Source organism: Crinia signifera, chromosome 6 (assembly GCF_055691185.1).
Source record: "Crinia signifera chromosome 6, ASM5569118v1, whole genome shotgun sequence".
Classification (NCBI taxonomy): Eukaryota; Metazoa; Chordata; class Amphibia; order Anura; family Myobatrachidae; genus Crinia; species Crinia signifera.
In genome coordinates this window covers 71,234,397-71,252,054 of record NC_139222.1, presented here as the reverse complement: position 1 = coordinate 71,252,054, position 17,658 = coordinate 71,234,397, and the positions used below count along the sequence as shown (strand labels likewise).

The 17,658-nt window shown below is 42.0% G+C and overlaps 1 protein-coding gene across 1 annotated transcript in view; it reads right to left on the bottom strand.

The window, feature by feature from the left end:
- Positions 1 to 577: 577 nt before the first annotated feature.
- Positions 578 to 17,658, bottom strand: part of BMS1 (BMS1 ribosome biogenesis factor) — a 31,214-nt gene continuing 14,133 nt past the window's right edge. Inside the window, exons 7-23 of the mRNA XM_083146281.1 lie at positions 14,004 to 14,125; positions 13,580 to 13,776; positions 12,701 to 12,840; positions 11,224 to 11,879; positions 10,991 to 11,092; positions 10,242 to 10,399; positions 8,958 to 9,039; positions 7,809 to 7,882; positions 7,490 to 7,684; positions 7,065 to 7,253; positions 5,909 to 6,089; positions 4,690 to 4,748; positions 4,030 to 4,152; positions 3,626 to 3,773; positions 2,800 to 2,975; positions 2,549 to 2,710; positions 578 to 1,090 (exon numbers count right to left, since the gene is read on the bottom strand). Coding sequence (XP_083002407.1) covers positions 863 to 1,090; positions 2,549 to 2,710; positions 2,800 to 2,975; positions 3,626 to 3,773; positions 4,030 to 4,152; positions 4,690 to 4,748; positions 5,909 to 6,089; positions 7,065 to 7,253; positions 7,490 to 7,684; positions 7,809 to 7,882; positions 8,958 to 9,039; positions 10,242 to 10,399; positions 10,991 to 11,092; positions 11,224 to 11,879; positions 12,701 to 12,840; positions 13,580 to 13,776; positions 14,004 to 14,125 — 2,992 coding nt within the window. The 3' untranslated portion in view covers positions 578 to 862. The remainder of the gene's footprint in view (positions 1,091 to 2,548; positions 2,711 to 2,799; positions 2,976 to 3,625; positions 3,774 to 4,029; positions 4,153 to 4,689; positions 4,749 to 5,908; positions 6,090 to 7,064; positions 7,254 to 7,489; positions 7,685 to 7,808; positions 7,883 to 8,957; positions 9,040 to 10,241; positions 10,400 to 10,990; positions 11,093 to 11,223; positions 11,880 to 12,700; positions 12,841 to 13,579; positions 13,777 to 14,003; positions 14,126 to 17,658) is intronic.

The window sequence follows — 17,658 nt, the reverse complement described above, 5'->3', positions numbered from 1 at the left end:
GTCGCTCATTATTTGGCAGTGTAAGGCGTTCACTCAGCCTTACCTCTTTTGGCATAGGATAAAACAGGGACCAAAACAAATACTTAAGAAACAATGAGTTATATTTACACATTGGGGTGTATTCAATGCTTTTTGCAAGCTGTGACCACGAGCAGTGCCGACTGCTCGCACGGTCAGTATTCAACTGTCCTCCTGCACGCGCCGCTAGGTTTTTGCAGCGATGGGGAAACTGTGTGTGCTCCCAGAAGGCATCATCCACCCGCACGACCACAGGAATGCCCAGCATTTTCATGAGGCTGCCCATGGGTGCCCCCAGTCCCTGCCACCATCCCCCACGATGTACTCGAATGGCTCGGCGACTATGCAAGTCATCAAAGCCATTCTCAAAGGGGAGCTGCACATGCGCATATTAGACCATTCGCAGTCCCCCAAACATTGGAATGATGACAAAGTCGCCCTTTTCCGAGCCAACGAGAATGACCCCTAAATGTGTTCGAATCAAAGACTATAAAATAATTATTTCACATCTTCAGTGACGGCTCCTCCAGAGCGAATATGAAAGAAAGAATAAAACCTGTGGAGAGGAATAATGTGTTTAATTGCTGTATGGTCTGTACAAACAGCAGCGGACACTCATACGTGTATGAATTGCAAGAAAGGAAAATTGCCCAAAAGCCATTTAGAGAGGCCTGAAACTTAATCCGTTGTTATATACCGAGAAGTTGAGTCCTGAAATATTTTAAGTTTAAAAACCACTGGGAAAAAAAATAAAATGGAATTGCTGACTTTGGGAAGTTCTCTGAAAAATCCTGGCGGTAGACAGCAATATTTACAGTCACCTGTACACGTGAGGTCAGTGATCTCAACTTGGCTCCTTGTTGCCTTTGAGACTTGACTTCTGCTTTTTCGCTTCTTTTTGTCCAATTACACGGAATAGCTTTTTCCGGGCCTCCTTCTGTTTCTTCAGCTTCTCCTCTTCCTCTTTATGCTTGTGCTGTAGAAACCCCTTACGCTGCTCTTTGCGCTTTGTCTTGGCCTTCAGCTTCTTGTAGTTATTGACTGTGCCCAAAGCGGTGAGGAGAGCAGATATCTGTGGGATGCAGAACATTACCACGTCAGACACAAAATCATCCAACCGCATTCTCTATTTATAACATGAAGACAAATTATCAAGTAATTAACTCTTAAACACTTAGAAATTACCCTTCCTTTGACGAAACGGATTCCCAATTGAGGGGCAGATTTATTAAGCTCGGTGAAGTGATAAAGTGCCAGCATTTATCTACAGATACGACTTCCCAAAAATATTTACTAGACTTTCGCAATGTAACTCATGATTATGATACAAGACTCTCCTAGACTTTGTAGTGGTCCTCAAGTCCAGTGCCCAAAAGAAATGGCAATCACATCTAAATATCTTGTTATCCCCTGGCCAATGTCAGAAAGCTTTCCTTACGTCATACTGGATGTGCAGATGCCTTAACCACACATTAAGCTACTCTATAGATTATATCCGACACCTGCCAACTGCACTCTTTTTGTCGGTCATGTTCTCGATTGTGCTGGAGGCGCTGTGGAGAGGTAGGTAACTTATCATAGGGCAAGACCAGAAAACATGGTGACCTATATAAGTAATTATTGGATAGAGGTTTTCACCCTGATCCACAATACATATTTCCCTCTCTCCTGACCCCATATTGGCATTACTATATATAATGAATACTACTATCCCCACACATGCCAAATATGTGTTACATCATATCCTGATAGCGGCTCGAGCAGCCCTGGCTCAACAGTGGAAACAACCCAACTCTCCAACCATACAAAAAGTTATTCTGAAAATCAATTTCCACTTTCTCATGGAAACAGCATATACGCCATATTCGTACTCCTCCACGTCCCCACTCATTTGCTGGAAATCTTGGCATTTATTTATGACAAGGTATATTTTTAGTGATTCCCAGTGTGATCCACTTCCATTTAGTATCACTGAGGCGACTGCTGACCCTCATGATTCGCTCTGATTGACTTCTGCTCTTAATATTGTTGTTTTTGTACTAATGTAAAACTTGTGCGCTAATTCTGTTTCGTTCTTCTGTAAGAAAGGAGATTCTGGGCCAGATTCTCAAAGCTTCAAAAGTGATAAAATGGAGAGTGATAAACAACCAGCCAATCATCTCCTGCCTGACATTTTTCAAACAGTCTGTGACATGTCAGACAGGAGCTGATTGGCTGGCTGTTTATCACTCTCCATTTTATCACTTTTGAAGCTTAAAGAATCTGGGTCTCTTTCTTTTTATATTGTTGCATTGAACCATGCAACTGTTATGCTTACGCTTTATATTTATGTTTGCCTTTTACTTCAGATGTTTGTTTCTGTTTCTTATGTTCTCCCTCCACCCCCCCACCCCCTCTCCTATTTATTTTTTCTGTACCCTTCATCCACTTTTATATTTAATAAATGCGGTTGATGTTAATAAAAAAAAAAAAAAAAAAAAAAAAAAAGATACCCTTCCTGGAACAGTGACCCCATAGTAATGGCACCTACCTTCTGCTCATGGGGCTCCCGAATAACAGCTGGCCGCTTCATGTCTCTGGTCACCTTACCCTTCTTCTCCATCATTTTGGGCTTACTCTTAAATGGTAATGCTTTCTGCAGCGCTTTGGGAATGTGGATTGGATTGAAGTGTCGTTCTTGTCTTACAATGGGCTGCAAAACAAAGGCCAGATTATAAATATACACATAATATATTATATATATATTTATATCCACTGTATGGATCTAGGTATCTCACACACCTTGTACAGGGAATCTTTGGGTGGCTTCTGCCTGATGCCAAGCTCATGCTTTAGCTGTCCCACAGTCTTCATGCCAGTCCAGGTGTCTTTCTGCCCCACAGGTTTCAGAAGCGAAGTGACGGGGTTATAGAAAGTGGGCACAGTAACTGGGTACCAGGTGCGCAGAAACACTATATCTGAAAACAACGGGTATAACAAAAGCCGATATGAGTCCCACACAATCTAAAAGCAAAATAAATTAATTAAAAATAAAAAAAATTATATGTGAACACAAAATTTAACATAGGCCACCTGGCAGTATATATTATTTCCGAAATAAAAATGCTTTACTACACAAGACTAATAAATGTGGTATATTTTCAAAGAACGTAGCAGTTTTAAATGTGATTTGACATGATTTCAATCAGGCATGTCCAAACTATGGCCCTCCAGCTATTGAGAAACTACAAGTCCCACCATGCCTCGCCACAGATTTGCTATTAGGGAATGCTTAAATTATGGCAAGGCATGCTGGGATGTGTAGTTTCACTACAAAAGCTGGAAGGCCACAGGTTGGACAAGCCTGATTTAAATGCTCCAGTACTGGGAAGTAATCGTGTCATTCTGAGTTTTGCAGCCATCTATGAGGTCTGTTCTCTGCACCAAATCAAAGAGCAGGGGAAGGCACGTCACGCATGCGTCATCTTCTGATCACATATGCACCCAAAGTGGCCAGATATACTAAACAGTTCACGTCTAACACGCAAAATAAAGACCTGTAAAGCTCCCTTGCCAATATTTGTACACAGTCAGTGACCCTATCCCAGTTGCTTTAATTAATCCTCACCACTCATTAGGAGTTTGTCCTCAAAAGTCGCTCGAAACGCCCCCTCGGGTGTCCGTAGGGCTTTCTTTATCTGCCCACGGATGCCACTCACTGTGCGCACTGAAGCCCCTTCAAACTTGGCCACTTCCAGGATCGAGGAGAACATGCCCTACAGAACGAGTAGTAGGAAGTTTAGCAGTAGGAAGTTTAGCATTTAGGGCACAGGTAAGCAAACGTTCAGGTGCATTCTCAGTATGAAAACAGATGTAAATGAATAAAAATGGACAAGGTAAAGCTGCTGTGTGCACGGCCAAGTTATTTACAGTGCACAAAATACAGTTTAATGCTTTAGAAAATGACAAGTACGGATTGTAGGCTCCTAACTGCAGTAAACCAACATAAAACTTCATAGTAACATAAATTACCTTAATAAAAGCAGTATTCTTATAGATTTTGCAAGGATAGCCAATCAGTTTTAACTTTTTCACTGCGGAGATAGACTTGTCCAGATCTAGCACAACGCCTGTAGCTGCTATCCGAAAATCTGCCTGTGGGAAAGGAAGAAATCTGAATGACTGCAGTGTCACCAAATGCTTAGCAATTCTAGTCATTGCCACTCACACACGGAATCTGTTCTTGATTAGTCATACGGGTGTATTCAATGCGGCCGGCGAGGGGGTTAAACGGCAGGGATCGCAGAAAACAAGTGATACTCGCTGTTCAACCCCCGCGCCAGTGGCTCATCTTATTCTATGTTCCGGGGGAATACTCGCTGTCAGAGGACGGCGAGGATTCCCCCAAACCGCGCGGCTCGTGGCCAATGCAGGGAGCCTGCTGAATTTAGCCGCAAGTCTCGCTGTTTTAGGGCCGCGGCAAAAATGGAGCGAGGGGGAATCGGCGTACGCAGGGGTTCAAGTTGAATACTGACCCTGCAAGCTGTGGCTGACAGTGCTGCCTGCTCGCTGTCACAGCTCGCCAGCAGCATTGAATACTGCCCATAGGGGTAAATTATGTAGAGTTGTGCACGGATACAGCAAATATATGCTGTGGTAATCAACACTCTTAAACACAAGCAATTCACTCACTGAGGTGCTGCTGACAGACTGGACAGCCAGGAAGCCCGTTCCCTGTGGAGTGATGGGGCCTGTACAGAAACAAGAAAAAATGGTTCATTACAATATAAAGTGGTGTGAAACCAGTGTGTATAAGACGGACACCCTTTAGCAGCTTGTTTCTTAGCCATGTAGCAGTGCATGATTTAAGCAAATGTTCCAATCACAAAGTGGTGTTCTAGCGGGTGACTGGTCCTCATCACACCTTCCCCACTGCCACACACCAGCCAATTAGTACAAGAAACACAACAACATTAAGCAGACACCAGGGCCCTGGTTAGGAAAATTATTTCCTAGTTGGAAAAGGAGCATTAGTTATAACATTGCTGCCAATCTGACATCAGGAGTAATAGGATAAACGTCCGTGCAAAATTATAAACTGGGGCTGATGAGGGGCAGAGGGGGGAGGGGGGGGGTGGATCAGTAGATAAACAGTGTCTAGATCATGGGTCCTCAAACTGCGGCCCTCCAGATGTTGTGAAACTACAAATCCCAGCATGCCTTGCCACAGTTTTGCTTTAATAAAGTGTTAAAACTGTGGCAAGGCATGCTGGGATTTGTAGTTTCACAACATCTGGAGGGCCGCAGTTTGAGGACCCATGGTCTAGATAGACAGTCAATAGGTCTATCAAAAGAAAACATGGAAAAGTCAACATGCAAGAGGTCAATATGAGTTTTTTTTTTTAATTGGGTGTCTACGTCAACAATTGTTGACATGGACATGCAAATTGGTGTAACGCATACCCTGGCATTGCTTTTCATGCTTCGGGTTCGGCACATTATTATATTCTCCATAATTGGTTAAGCAGATTTAAAAAAAATATATGAAAAAATCATGTCGACCTTGTCATGTGTCGACATTTATCATGTTGACCTATGTCCTATTTCATATTGACCTTTTGGGGTAGACATACGACTCAGCTTATCGTTGTCTCCATACAACAGTGTTTCTAGCCTCCAATGACCCCCAGTCAATTAAAGAGAGAATAAACCACAAATAAATGTACAGCAAAAGTAACTGGTTTGTATCAAAAGATGTGTGAAATCCGATATTTAACAGATTAAGAAGTTATCAACCCCTGAAGTTACTAAAACTTAACAGAATTGTTCTTAAGTCTTGCAGCCAATTATGGAGATGCCATCCTTATTTCTGCCAGTAAGTCACAGTGTTGGCAAAGGTTCACGTACTCACCCCAAATAGTGGCCCCACAGTGCATATGCTCAGGGGTGTACTTGAGGAGCCGATGACGCCCATTGTGATCCTCAATGTAATACAGAGGGACAGTCTGGAATCGCCTCCAACCCAAAGAAAAGATCAAAGGGTCTCTTGTTTTTAAAATCCTCTTGTGCCAACGGTGCTTCTTCAGCCGCATCTAGGGATAGTCATAAAGAATACTCTGTATTTTCCTCACCATGGATAAGTAAGCTTACTCGCTTATTCATTGTGCAGTTATTTTTTTGCTGTGTTTCTAGCAATAGACAGTGTTCATTCCAGCACCCTCGATCTTTGAAAACCCATGCAGTTCCTCTTCCCTGCCAGGGGTGTCACTGTTTGGGGGAATCCTCACTCTGACCGTGAGAATTTCCCTGTGGCGTTGAATACGGTGAGTGGCCGGAGTGGGGGGGGGGGGGGGGGTGTTTAAACTGCGAGGATCCCTTGTTTTCTGCAATCCCCGCCGTTTAACCCCCTCACTGGCCGAATTGAATACAGGCCTTAGTCCTTGTCCTAGAAGTTGAAGAATCTGGGCTACATATTACCATATTATCAAGAAACACAAAGTGTTATTTGGACTGAACTCTTCAGCTTACCACTTCTAGTCAAAGCAAGGAGGCAATGCCAAAAAGTAATCCCACTTCCCCTGGAGACAGCTTTATATCTCCCCCTACAGTCATGGAGGAATGGAAAGCACATACTAGACCAAACAAAATTCGCTGTTGAGTAAGCGGACAGTCTGCACTCCCAACGCTGCCACAACTGAGAGGTAAATGCTTATGAAAACTCTTATGCCTGAAGTAGAGTACACTAGTCATTAGAGTTATTGTTGAACAGAAATCTTAAGTATTTCAATGTTTCAACGAATACCCAGAATAAAGATGATCAAGAACCTTGGCCAGGTAGTCCCATGAGCCCAAGCCCAATTCATTCTGGGAGAAATATAAAAATAAAACACAAGGACTGAACTGTGCCACTATGATGTGCTCTGCACTTAATTCCCGTTGTTTGATCAAGATTTCAGAAGGTGTTGGGAGTATTTTTATTTTCTACATCCAGCCCGCCAGCCATGTGCCATATAATAAACGATTGCATGATTAATTTGTAAATAAGTTTACAATCACCAGTGCTTTACCTGGATGTAGCCAACATTTCCTTCACTGTTACCAAGCCCGCCGAGAATGAGTGGGTAATGGGGGTCAAAGTTCAGCACAAACTCGCAGGGAGCACTTTCAATCTCCATGCGGAGATACATGCCGGGCCTGAAACCTTCATACTGCACACGGATGTCATCATCCTGGTCTTCAAACTCTGCCCGGTTTAGCTAGAAGGGAAAGTTAGTGAGTGGATTATAGCGGACAGCACAGAATGACTTCAACAGTGCAAAAGCTGCAGAAATAAGCAGAAAGCTGAACAAAATCTAAACTTTTTTTTGTATAGACTATAAAAAAAACAGGGCAGATGAGTAAACGAATGTGAAAGGAAAAGCAGATAAACAAAAACACAAACATACGAAATAGGATCAGCAGGAAGGAAATGACTGTGGTTAGGATTACAAACCTCTGCCTGCTTCTGCATTTCCCCCTTCAGGTCATCAAAATAGGTAGCATCAGCATCTCCATCATCATACTGCATGTCAAACCGTTCCTTCAGCTTCCGCTTCTTGTCCATCCGCTTTTTCTTTGCATCTTCCTCTGCTGGAGCAGCCTTTGCATCCCTCTCATCTTCCTCCTCCTCCTCCCCTTCACCTTCAGACTGTATAATACAAGATAAATAAGAAACACTGACCGATAATATGAGAATTGCCGGAGGTTGGTTGCTAGCAGACGATAGTTGAGATTTGGAAGGGATTGCGAGTACAATATCTCAATACATTTACCTCCTCCTTGGACTCTGGCTTGCCCTTTTGCACCTGCCCCGTCTCCAGATCCTCAAAGTCACCATAGAGCTCCTCTGAGAAGACAGAGAACCACCTGCATATTAATCTCAATAGCTGCCAATCACCATCATCAGTGTTTGTTTATATGTGAAGCCTTAAGTAAGGCAACATTTGCCAACACCACAAATTGCAGCTTTATCACAAATACCAGCTGGACCCACTGGATCCAGACAATGTGTAAGTAGACAGCAAAAGATTTTTTGCTTGTCGATACCTAAGCACAAGGACACCCAATTAGTGCCACGTGTCCCCTCGTATGGCTCACCATGATTGAGCCACTATAATATTCCCAAAAACAAGAAGAGTGCAAATGGATTTGAAATTGTGAAAACGTGCAAAAAGTGAAAAAAAAATCCCAAATGACTCACGTCGACCTTTTTAAGTGTCAACCTTTTGATGTCCATCAGCCATATCTGGATACTGGCATATAGGAGCTGGTAGCAGGTGACCGAGCACTTCCTAAAGTTAGATCCTCTGAAGGAATCACTATTACCCAGGAATTACGTGACTCCAATACCCAAGTACCACCCCGGTAAGTTGGTCAGTAAGTATTCCATCCGTCAGAATTCCTGACAACATGAAACCACTGCTCTAAGTTAATCAGTTAAGGCCCTTACTGTAGTGGTCTCAGTGCCCATTATCTGTTAGACTACTTCCACCTCAAACTTTTTGTTTTTAATTCATGAAAGAACAGATTCATTCAAAGAATAGAAAAAAAAACATGAAGAAATATATTGTTGTTTGACTACTACTGGCCAAATACTAGGCCAACTTTCATCCATCTAGTAGGTTGGGTGGTATAAAAACCTGGTACTGGACAGGAGAGAAATAGTCATTTGTAATTCAGTAATTTGCTCCAACAATCTGGAAATGAAAAAAATTGTCCCTCCTACACGGTACTGTTCTAGAATCTGTTCGATTTAAACAATCTGACTGAATGTTTTCATCCATTGTCCTGGGTTTGTAAGCAAAAATAAGCGACAGACCCTTTCTTCTACACAAATTAACAGGTCATTAAGTTTAAATAACATGACACAACAAAAGCAAGTCCTTATTATCCAGAGTAAAAAAAAAAAAAAAAATATTCACCATCTTCTTGTAAAAGTTTCTCTGCATCTTTATCAGATTCCCATTTTCCAGTGACAAAGCAATCACGGATATAGTCCATAACCTAAACACCAACGTAAAATAAAAACAAAATGAAGACATTGAAACAAGTTGCAATGTTATTCAAAACAAAGTCAATTGTCATGCACTCCTACAGAGCCAGAATCACCACCACTGGCTTCCATACATCATCTCTTACCCTTTGATCTTAGAGCTTCATCTATTTGTATGGAATGTTCCCATTCATAGGTCAATGTCCAGTGCTGCAGAGCAATATGACATCTTCATAATAAGGCTATTATTGTGGGAGAACTTGCATGTATTCCTAATGATCGGAAAAACCCTGTTCTTATAAATATGGTAAAAACCGTAATAGCTTAATGGTCTATCTCAGACTAGACCATTTGATCATGGTGGCTGTCAAGCAGCAGCCAACAAGATTCAGGGTGATTTTTATTGGCTACTACATGGAATGCACTGCTGGACTTTCTGAAGCTAGCGCTGGTCACATCAGGTCAGTCTTTCATGGAAAGGCTGCCGCAATTTAATGTATATTTTAGTTTTTTTATTTGTGGGGAACAATAATGGTGGTATTTTCCTGTGATAGACAAAACGTTTGAGGGTATTTGCCCATGGGGAACAATGGGGCACACGTGTGAAGCAATGATAAGGGAAAATAAGTGAGCCAGTGAAGAAGTTGCCCATGGCAACCAATCAGCAATGGAGTTAAATCTATAATTTGCATTCTATACAATTATACAGAGCAGCTGATTGGTTGCCACGGGCCACTTCTTCCTTATCACGGTTACATGCATCTGCCTTAAAGTATTTGTGGATATTTACCAATAAAGCACAATGTGCATGGGTTTTGTTTTGTTTTTTTCCTGTGGGGGCCAATGTGTATGTTTTTTTCTTGTTTAGGCCAATGCCTAATTTCTGCAAGAGTCTCCTTGTCGCACAACAGAACCCTTTTTCTGGCATGGCAACACACTCGTTTCCGGGCGGGCACCATGGGCGTGTGCAACTGAACCTACTTCGTAGATCACATATTTTCCGCTTTAGATCACCAAATCCCAAAGACTGCCTACCACTAGGTTAAAACATCTGCCAATAAAGGCAGGAATGTGCACGTGCACTGTACTGGGTGACGCTGCCTACCACCATACCGACTGCTCTGACGAACTTAAATCTTATAAAGCAGCCTTTTAAAAATGAATCTATTCAGCAAAGGAACAGTTACTCTGCAGTCTTCCACGTTCTGAGTACCTCTTCATCATCCCAGTCCTGAGGGCTTTCAACCAGATATTTGGAGCAGTCTAATGCATTAGCTGCTCTCTTAGATTCCTTGTCTGGGCGACTGACGTGGAAAAGGCCACCCAGCTCTTCATCATTATCGGCTACCTCATCTTCTGGATTCTCGGCAACTGTGAACAGTACAGACAAATAGAAAAATTGGTTGACATCAAATATCAAAAGGGCCTGTTAAGAGAATATTTCATATACACAGAGATGGGGAACCTTCAGCCCTCCAGCTGTTGAACTACTCATCCCAGGATGCCTTGCAACAGTTTTAGCATGGCCAAATAGCAAAACTGTAGCAGGGCAGTATGGGTTGTGTAGTTCAACAACAGCTGGAGGGCCGAAGGATCCCCATCCCGGTCATATAACTTAAGGGTGTAATTACATTTCCTATAAAAATTTTCCTCTGCACACTGTATACTGGGTAGGGCCTTTAATTTGGGCTGTGGCAGGAACTAATGCAGGCAACTAACTATGGCCCTCCAGCTGTTGTGGAACTACAAGTCCCATAATGCCTTGCCACAGTTTTGCTATTTGGGAATGCTAAATCTATGGCAAGGCATGCCGGGATGTGTAGTTTCACAACAGCTGGAGGGCCACAGTTTGGACATGCCTGAACAATGCCTGATTACACAGCATAGGGTAATATCTTGGTGCTATGAACATTTTGATATATGCTGTACCCAGTAAGGCTGTAAAATGAGCCAACACCATACCTGTGCCGTACACAAGTTTCCGGAGATTAGGCACAGCCTGCTGTTGCCGGAGGAACACTTCTGCAGCCTTCTTCTTCAGATCTTCCTTCCATTTTAAAGCGCCTGAAAAACAGGTAAAATATTATTAGCCTTGGAAATAGCTGTGAACAAAACTCATTGACTACTCTGGAAAATATCCAGAAGGAACTGCCAAGCCTTAGAGAAGACACTTCCAGAGACCGCGGGTAACTCACCTGTTGTGTCTTCAGAGGCATCATTATCTTCATTAAATTCATCATCTTCCTTTAGTAAGTCTTCATCACCACTCTCCTCTTCCGATGTATCCCCAGATTCACCTTCCCCTTCCTTAAATGCTTCCTCATCTGCATCCATGCCTTCTACTTGGTCAGAATCAGAGGATGGTACGTCCTCCCCACTGCAATTCCCACTGTCCAGGGCTGGAGTTGCTTTCCTACCAGTGTCCCCTTGTTGCGCTTGTTTTGCAGGGCCACGCTTTTTCACTACAGTTACTTCAGTTTCCTCATCACTATCCGAAGCATTTTCCTCCTCCTCGTCTGGGACATCGCTCTCTTCATCTCCACTCTGCTCAAGTTCATCGTCACTGTCAGCAAAGGCTGGCAGCTCTAACAGTGGTTTACTTGACTGCTCCATTTTTATTCTTTTAGCAGGTAGGGTGGGGTGTTCTTCAGGTTCATCTTCACTCTCACCAGCTGATGCTTCTTCATCATCATCATCATCATCATCCTCCTCCTCCTCATCATCTTCCTCCCCACTATCACCCCCATCTTCTTCCCCAGACTCCTCATCTTGGACTCCTTTAAACACTGCTCTGCGGCGAACGCGGCCAGTTTCAGCATCCACCACTTTCTCCTCAGTGGGCATTTCAAATCTATTTACCAGTACACCAACACAAAAAGTTTAGTGTCAGACTGAAGACAGTCCCATAGAACACATACAACAATGTATAGTCTTCAGAGTCATTTCACTGCCTGTTATGGCCCCCATACACCAGAATCAGATCTAAGCAATCAGGAAAATGAAACAGGTTAAAAATGCCTACTTTTGCCAATATCAGTTGGGATTGGGCATTTACAATGTTTTAACACTGTTAATATTCCAGATTCCTCGACCTGGACATCGGAGGATCGGGGCATTTGTCCCTATGCATCTGTGATCAATGTTCCCTCTAATTTTACGAAGGCTGTGTGCGGCAAAAGATTTTGTTTGTGCAACTTTGGAAGGATATTTTAATTTTTGTGCGTCACTTATAAATAACTGGAAAATGACGTTCAGCATATGTGTTAACTTTACTTCAAAATGATATTAAACATTTAAAACACAGCACACAATGTAGTTAATGGGTGAAACACACATTAATTGAGTCCACAACTGCAAAAAGGGACCACTGCTGCTTTGTGCGCTCTGTTGTAATGTCTGTACGCACGCTCGTCGAGTTGTGTGCGCGCGCACGCGCGCACAGCTTAGAGGGAACACTGTCTGTGATATATGGTGGCCATTTCATCATTGCATCTCATCGTATCTCGGTTTTGCGATGAGATCTAGTACAAAAAGTATGTGCTGCACATACTTTTTGTACTAGATCTAATCGCAAAACCAAGACCCGATATTGTATACAATAATTGTAACATGTATGGGCACCTTTATTAGACAGGACAGACTGGGAATTAAGCAGGACAGATTGGCACTTACTCTTTCTTATCAACATCATCAATGCCCAGGGGCTTGGAGTCTGTGAACAAAGATACTCTGCTTGTGGACATTTTTGAATCAATGGTGACATTGGTGGAAATGAGGCTCTGGACCAGTTCATGTGAGGGCTTTGTGGCTCGCTGTAAGTATAAAACAAAACATCTTTACATGTGGTAATCAGTATCACTGTATAGTACAGGTCGGGTCTCCCTTATCCGTGTATTTCAAATATCAAAATATTCCGAAAAACGTGGTTTTTCAGAATATTCCCCCCCCCCCCCCCCCCCCGCCCCGTTTTTTTTTCATACTTAACTCGTCCCCCGATGTCCACGGCGGCCTCTGGGATCCTCTTCAGCGTCATCTCCAGTCCCATTGCATGGGCACGCCTATGACATCACTGGGACCGGAGATGCCGCTGAAGATCATGGAGGCCACAGTGGAAGTCAGGGGACCATCAAGGCACCACAAGAGGACCAGGTAAGTATGGAAAAAATATATATTATATATTCCAAAATGCAAAATAATCCCTTATCCAAAATGCTTGTGGTCACGAGCATTTTGGATAAGGGATACTCAACGTGTCCAACTAAATTTTTAAACAGAATACTGCAGTCAGCTTCTACATGGTGGACAGGATATAGATGCACCTCACTACACTACACTACACAGTATTACTTATGGCACCAGCCATCACTAGAAGATCTACAGATGTAGCACAACGTTCATGTATTTCTAGACATTCTGGCAAGTAACTGTTATTGATTATTTTAGGCAATCTACATTTACTATATACAATAATACATTATGAGTAAATTAGCTTGGACAGTAACACACCCACCCCCTCCTATTGACATGTAAACCAGTGCTGTTACTCCTTACCTGCTGCTGCTGATGAGCATGGTTTGGCCCCAGATCTATATAAACTGCATCTTTATCATACACGACGCCGCCCACACCAGAGAGCGGAGCGTAGATGGTTTTTTCCTTCTCATTAAGAGAACGTTTCTTCATTTGGGTTGGTAGAGGACATGGGTCCGGCAAGAAGCTCACATCCGAGAGCGCAAAATCCCCCATGCCTAGAAATAGACATCTGAATATAAACTGCGATGTGATGATAACATATCAAAGAGTGAAAAGCAGAAAGGATCCATTGATTTATGTGTAACCATACACTTAATGCAACATCAAATAAAATTGGTAAACTGCAAAGTATCAAATACCAGAAATAAATGTAAAAAAAAAAAAACATAACAAAACACATAGCAACATAGCCATCAATATAATGTAAAGTGAATGGAATAACCTGGTATGTGAACTTGACTTTTATTCTTCAGATGTGCTCCCCTCAGGTAGCCATACAGCGATACCTTACGGTCACACTTGGGGTTCAGTCTGATGTCTTCAGGGTTAGTCAAATCTTCCATCCTAAGTATCAAATACACACGCTGAGTAAAACGGCATCAACCAGTATATCACTGATATATACACTATGTCAAAGCTTAATGATTTCCTGCATATAATACAAATCGTGTTATACACTCAATTATTCTTCTACTGTTTTTGCTTCTATGTATTCACTGATTGTGGTTTCTTGTTCAATACAATGTACAGCATAAAGCAACATTACTATTGCTTATTTCTATAGCACCAATCATATTACACTGCAGTGCGCAGATATGCCATCACACTTCAGACCATGTATCAGGGAGAATCAGAGACAAACCTTTCATACACATAAATTAGGCAAAGCAACATAGGAACTTAAAAAAAAAAAAAAAAAGTACTGCTTTCCTAGCACGGCGCCCATCGCATCGCAGACCATAAGGCATACGACGGTATGCGATGGCAGGCGATTTTATACAATTTTAAATTGTATGGCATATACAATGGTATGCTATATAAAATTGTATAAGCAAACTAATGGGTTTTTCAATGTTAAAAGTGCCCCAATAAGATAATTAATCGTGATGGGTGCCTAGTATGTTAAAAGCACCCCCAACGGCACCCCACTATCAATGCCAACCCGAAGCATGGCGAGCGCAGCGGTACGCGTCCTCCGACTTTTTCATACCCCCACTATCCACGTGGAGTTGATTTTATATAGTGTGGCGAGCGCAGCGAGCCCCGCGGTATACATGTAAAGTAATACGCTGCGCTCGCCACACTATATAAAATCAACTCCAAGCCGATGTGGATAGTGGGGGTATGAAAAGGTCGGAGGACGCGTACCGCTGCGCTCGCCATGCTTCGGGTTGGCGTTCATAGTGGGGGTGCATTTAACATTGTAAGCCCCCATACTCAATGTATAAAGCCAATTTCACACCACTAATAAACAAAATCTCTTCACAACTAGAGATATGGACTAAACTCCCTTTATCACTTCTAGGACGAGCGGCAGTGTTAAAAAGCATCATTTTCCCAAGGTTATTCTACCAACTACAAATGTTACCCTGCATCATCCCGACCTCCGATATAAAATTGATCGAAAAATTAATGTCCAGATTCTTATGGTCAGGGAAAAAACCTAGGATGACCCTCCCCAAACTCATGAGGCCTAAAGAGCAAGGTGGCCTCAAAATAGCAAATTTTCTGCTCTATTATTGCTCCATACATTTCCGTTACATCTCCGACTGAATGTTTAATAATTCTACATATGTAGACCTTACTATAGACGAAAATATATTCCACCCTTTCTCGCCAAGTGCCTTAATACATTCTCCCATAAAAAGCATACAACAAGCACATCTTGAACCATGTCCTCTTCAAGGGAACATATAATACCTGGATTCTGCTAAATAAGAAACTTCACAGAAACACATACATTTCCCCCTACATCCCAATCTGGGGTAACCCCAATTTACCATCATCTCTGTCCAACCCGCAATTCAAAGAATGGTCCCACAAAGGCCTAGATCTAGCTACCAAGCTCTTTGACCCAGGAGGAACTCTTTTCTCTTTCCAATCATTACAAAATCGATACCACTTATCAAGAACAAACTTCTATATGTCAAAAACTTTTTTTTACCTAGATCTAGGTGTACATTTTATTTATGATAAACTTGTTTGACTTAATAGGCCATATTATATTTATATTGTCAAATTTTATTAATTGTTGACCTTTATAGAATAATTCCCTGTACCAGGGATATCGTAGTAGCGAAGAATATTAAAATCAAGTGAAAGTATGAGAAAAGTGAAAAGTTTAAAATCGGTATGTATAATGTGTAGCTTGATAATATTAATTTATGTGTTGCTCTTAAATGCAAACACTTAGTTATGCTCCTTGAAGCCCGTATTACTTAATACCTTGATAAGTATAAGGTAATGTTGTTGTCTGTTCTCTTGTGATAGGTAAGGGTATCACTGACTATATTCAAAGTGTCTTAATATGATGCCACAGATTAATAGCCTTGGTGCCTGGAGGCAGAGTTGTTTGCCGTGCAGCCCAACACCCTGTCCCCAAATGAGATGATGTTGGTCACAGTTACAGTTCTCTCACCAGGTTTATTATATACAAATGTAACCTCTTAATTTAGTGACACTGTGTGCCTACTGGAGGGTTTTATTACATAATTTCACAAGAAGTTAATGTTAATAAAAGTGGCCATCTGCAGTGATACTTTTTTAAAAGAAGCTGCCGAGCACAGTCAATAGCAGTGTTTATACCCACTGCGGATGTTCCGTGAATTGCACTATACTTCGTGCAAATTTGGTGTTACTAAACTCTGTTAGCACCAGAAACTAAGCAGTTTATATATATGCTGGGGATATAATCATAACACTAGGGGGATGTTGCGGTTCATTATCAACAAAAATAAACACTGTCTTCCAGGGATATCTATGCCTTGTGGTTTGACCCCAAACCTATGTATGGCATCCCAAAATGTTAATGCTGGCGTTTATTCCATGTCCCCCTATACAGTGCTGTGGTAGACTGGCTCCCACTCATATTCTAGCGTGTGTTTTATAAAAAATCTCCGTACTGGTGTTTGTGTGTACACACCAGGTGATATTCAGATTGGACACCTTATGTCCGATATCTACCGTGTTAACAGTACTTCAGGTATTATGATTGCGTATCTTTTGATTATGTGTACATTCACTGTACTGCTCAAATCGTGCGCACTGCAGGACTATAAGCAGGTCCTAGTGATAGTGTTTTAATATATTCACAATTCACAGCAAGATATACATATACATTAGGAAGTACTGGGATTCGCCACACTTCTCCAATAATCCGTCCAATCTGATACTGCTTATACCTTGCAGCTCATATTTATTTTAATATGACGGTAAATTCCAAGTTAAATGGATGCCGCAGTACTTATGTGGTGTACCGCACGACCATTAATGGGTCCTGTCTGCTTGTATTACATACGGCTCATACACCACACGATAATTGTACCGATATTAAATTGCAATATTGCTTCAGAATCCTAGTAACTTATGCTGCGTCTACTGCCGTCATACTGAGTGCAGGTATATGCAGTACAAACACACGCTTCTCGTTCCTGCTATTCTTCTAGTGCGTGTCTGCAAAGTTTATAATTTCACAGCGGGAGTGTGCCTAGGGAACGGTCTGCACTCCCTGTTTCCCCTCGCTAGATAGCCAGAGATCAAGTCTCCTTGGCTAGCGTACGCTACCGTCCGGGAGCGTTTCAATTATAGGGGGGCTTGCTGCTTCAATTTACACATACATTAAATTATCACACAGACATAACAATTATTTACAGGCTACAATTTGCTACACATTACACTGGAGAATGCCAATGCGCATTTCGCTATCTAGCTTTTTCAAGGCGTTACCCTAGGTATCTGGCCCGCCTATCATTTGTCCTATTTATAGGATTTGGCCTTAGATAGGCATTTTATTGTTTTGACCAATCATGGTCCAGCCTTCTATTTTCAAAATTGAATAAGGCGTCTTCATTGGTTGTTATTTTGCATAAGGGATACGT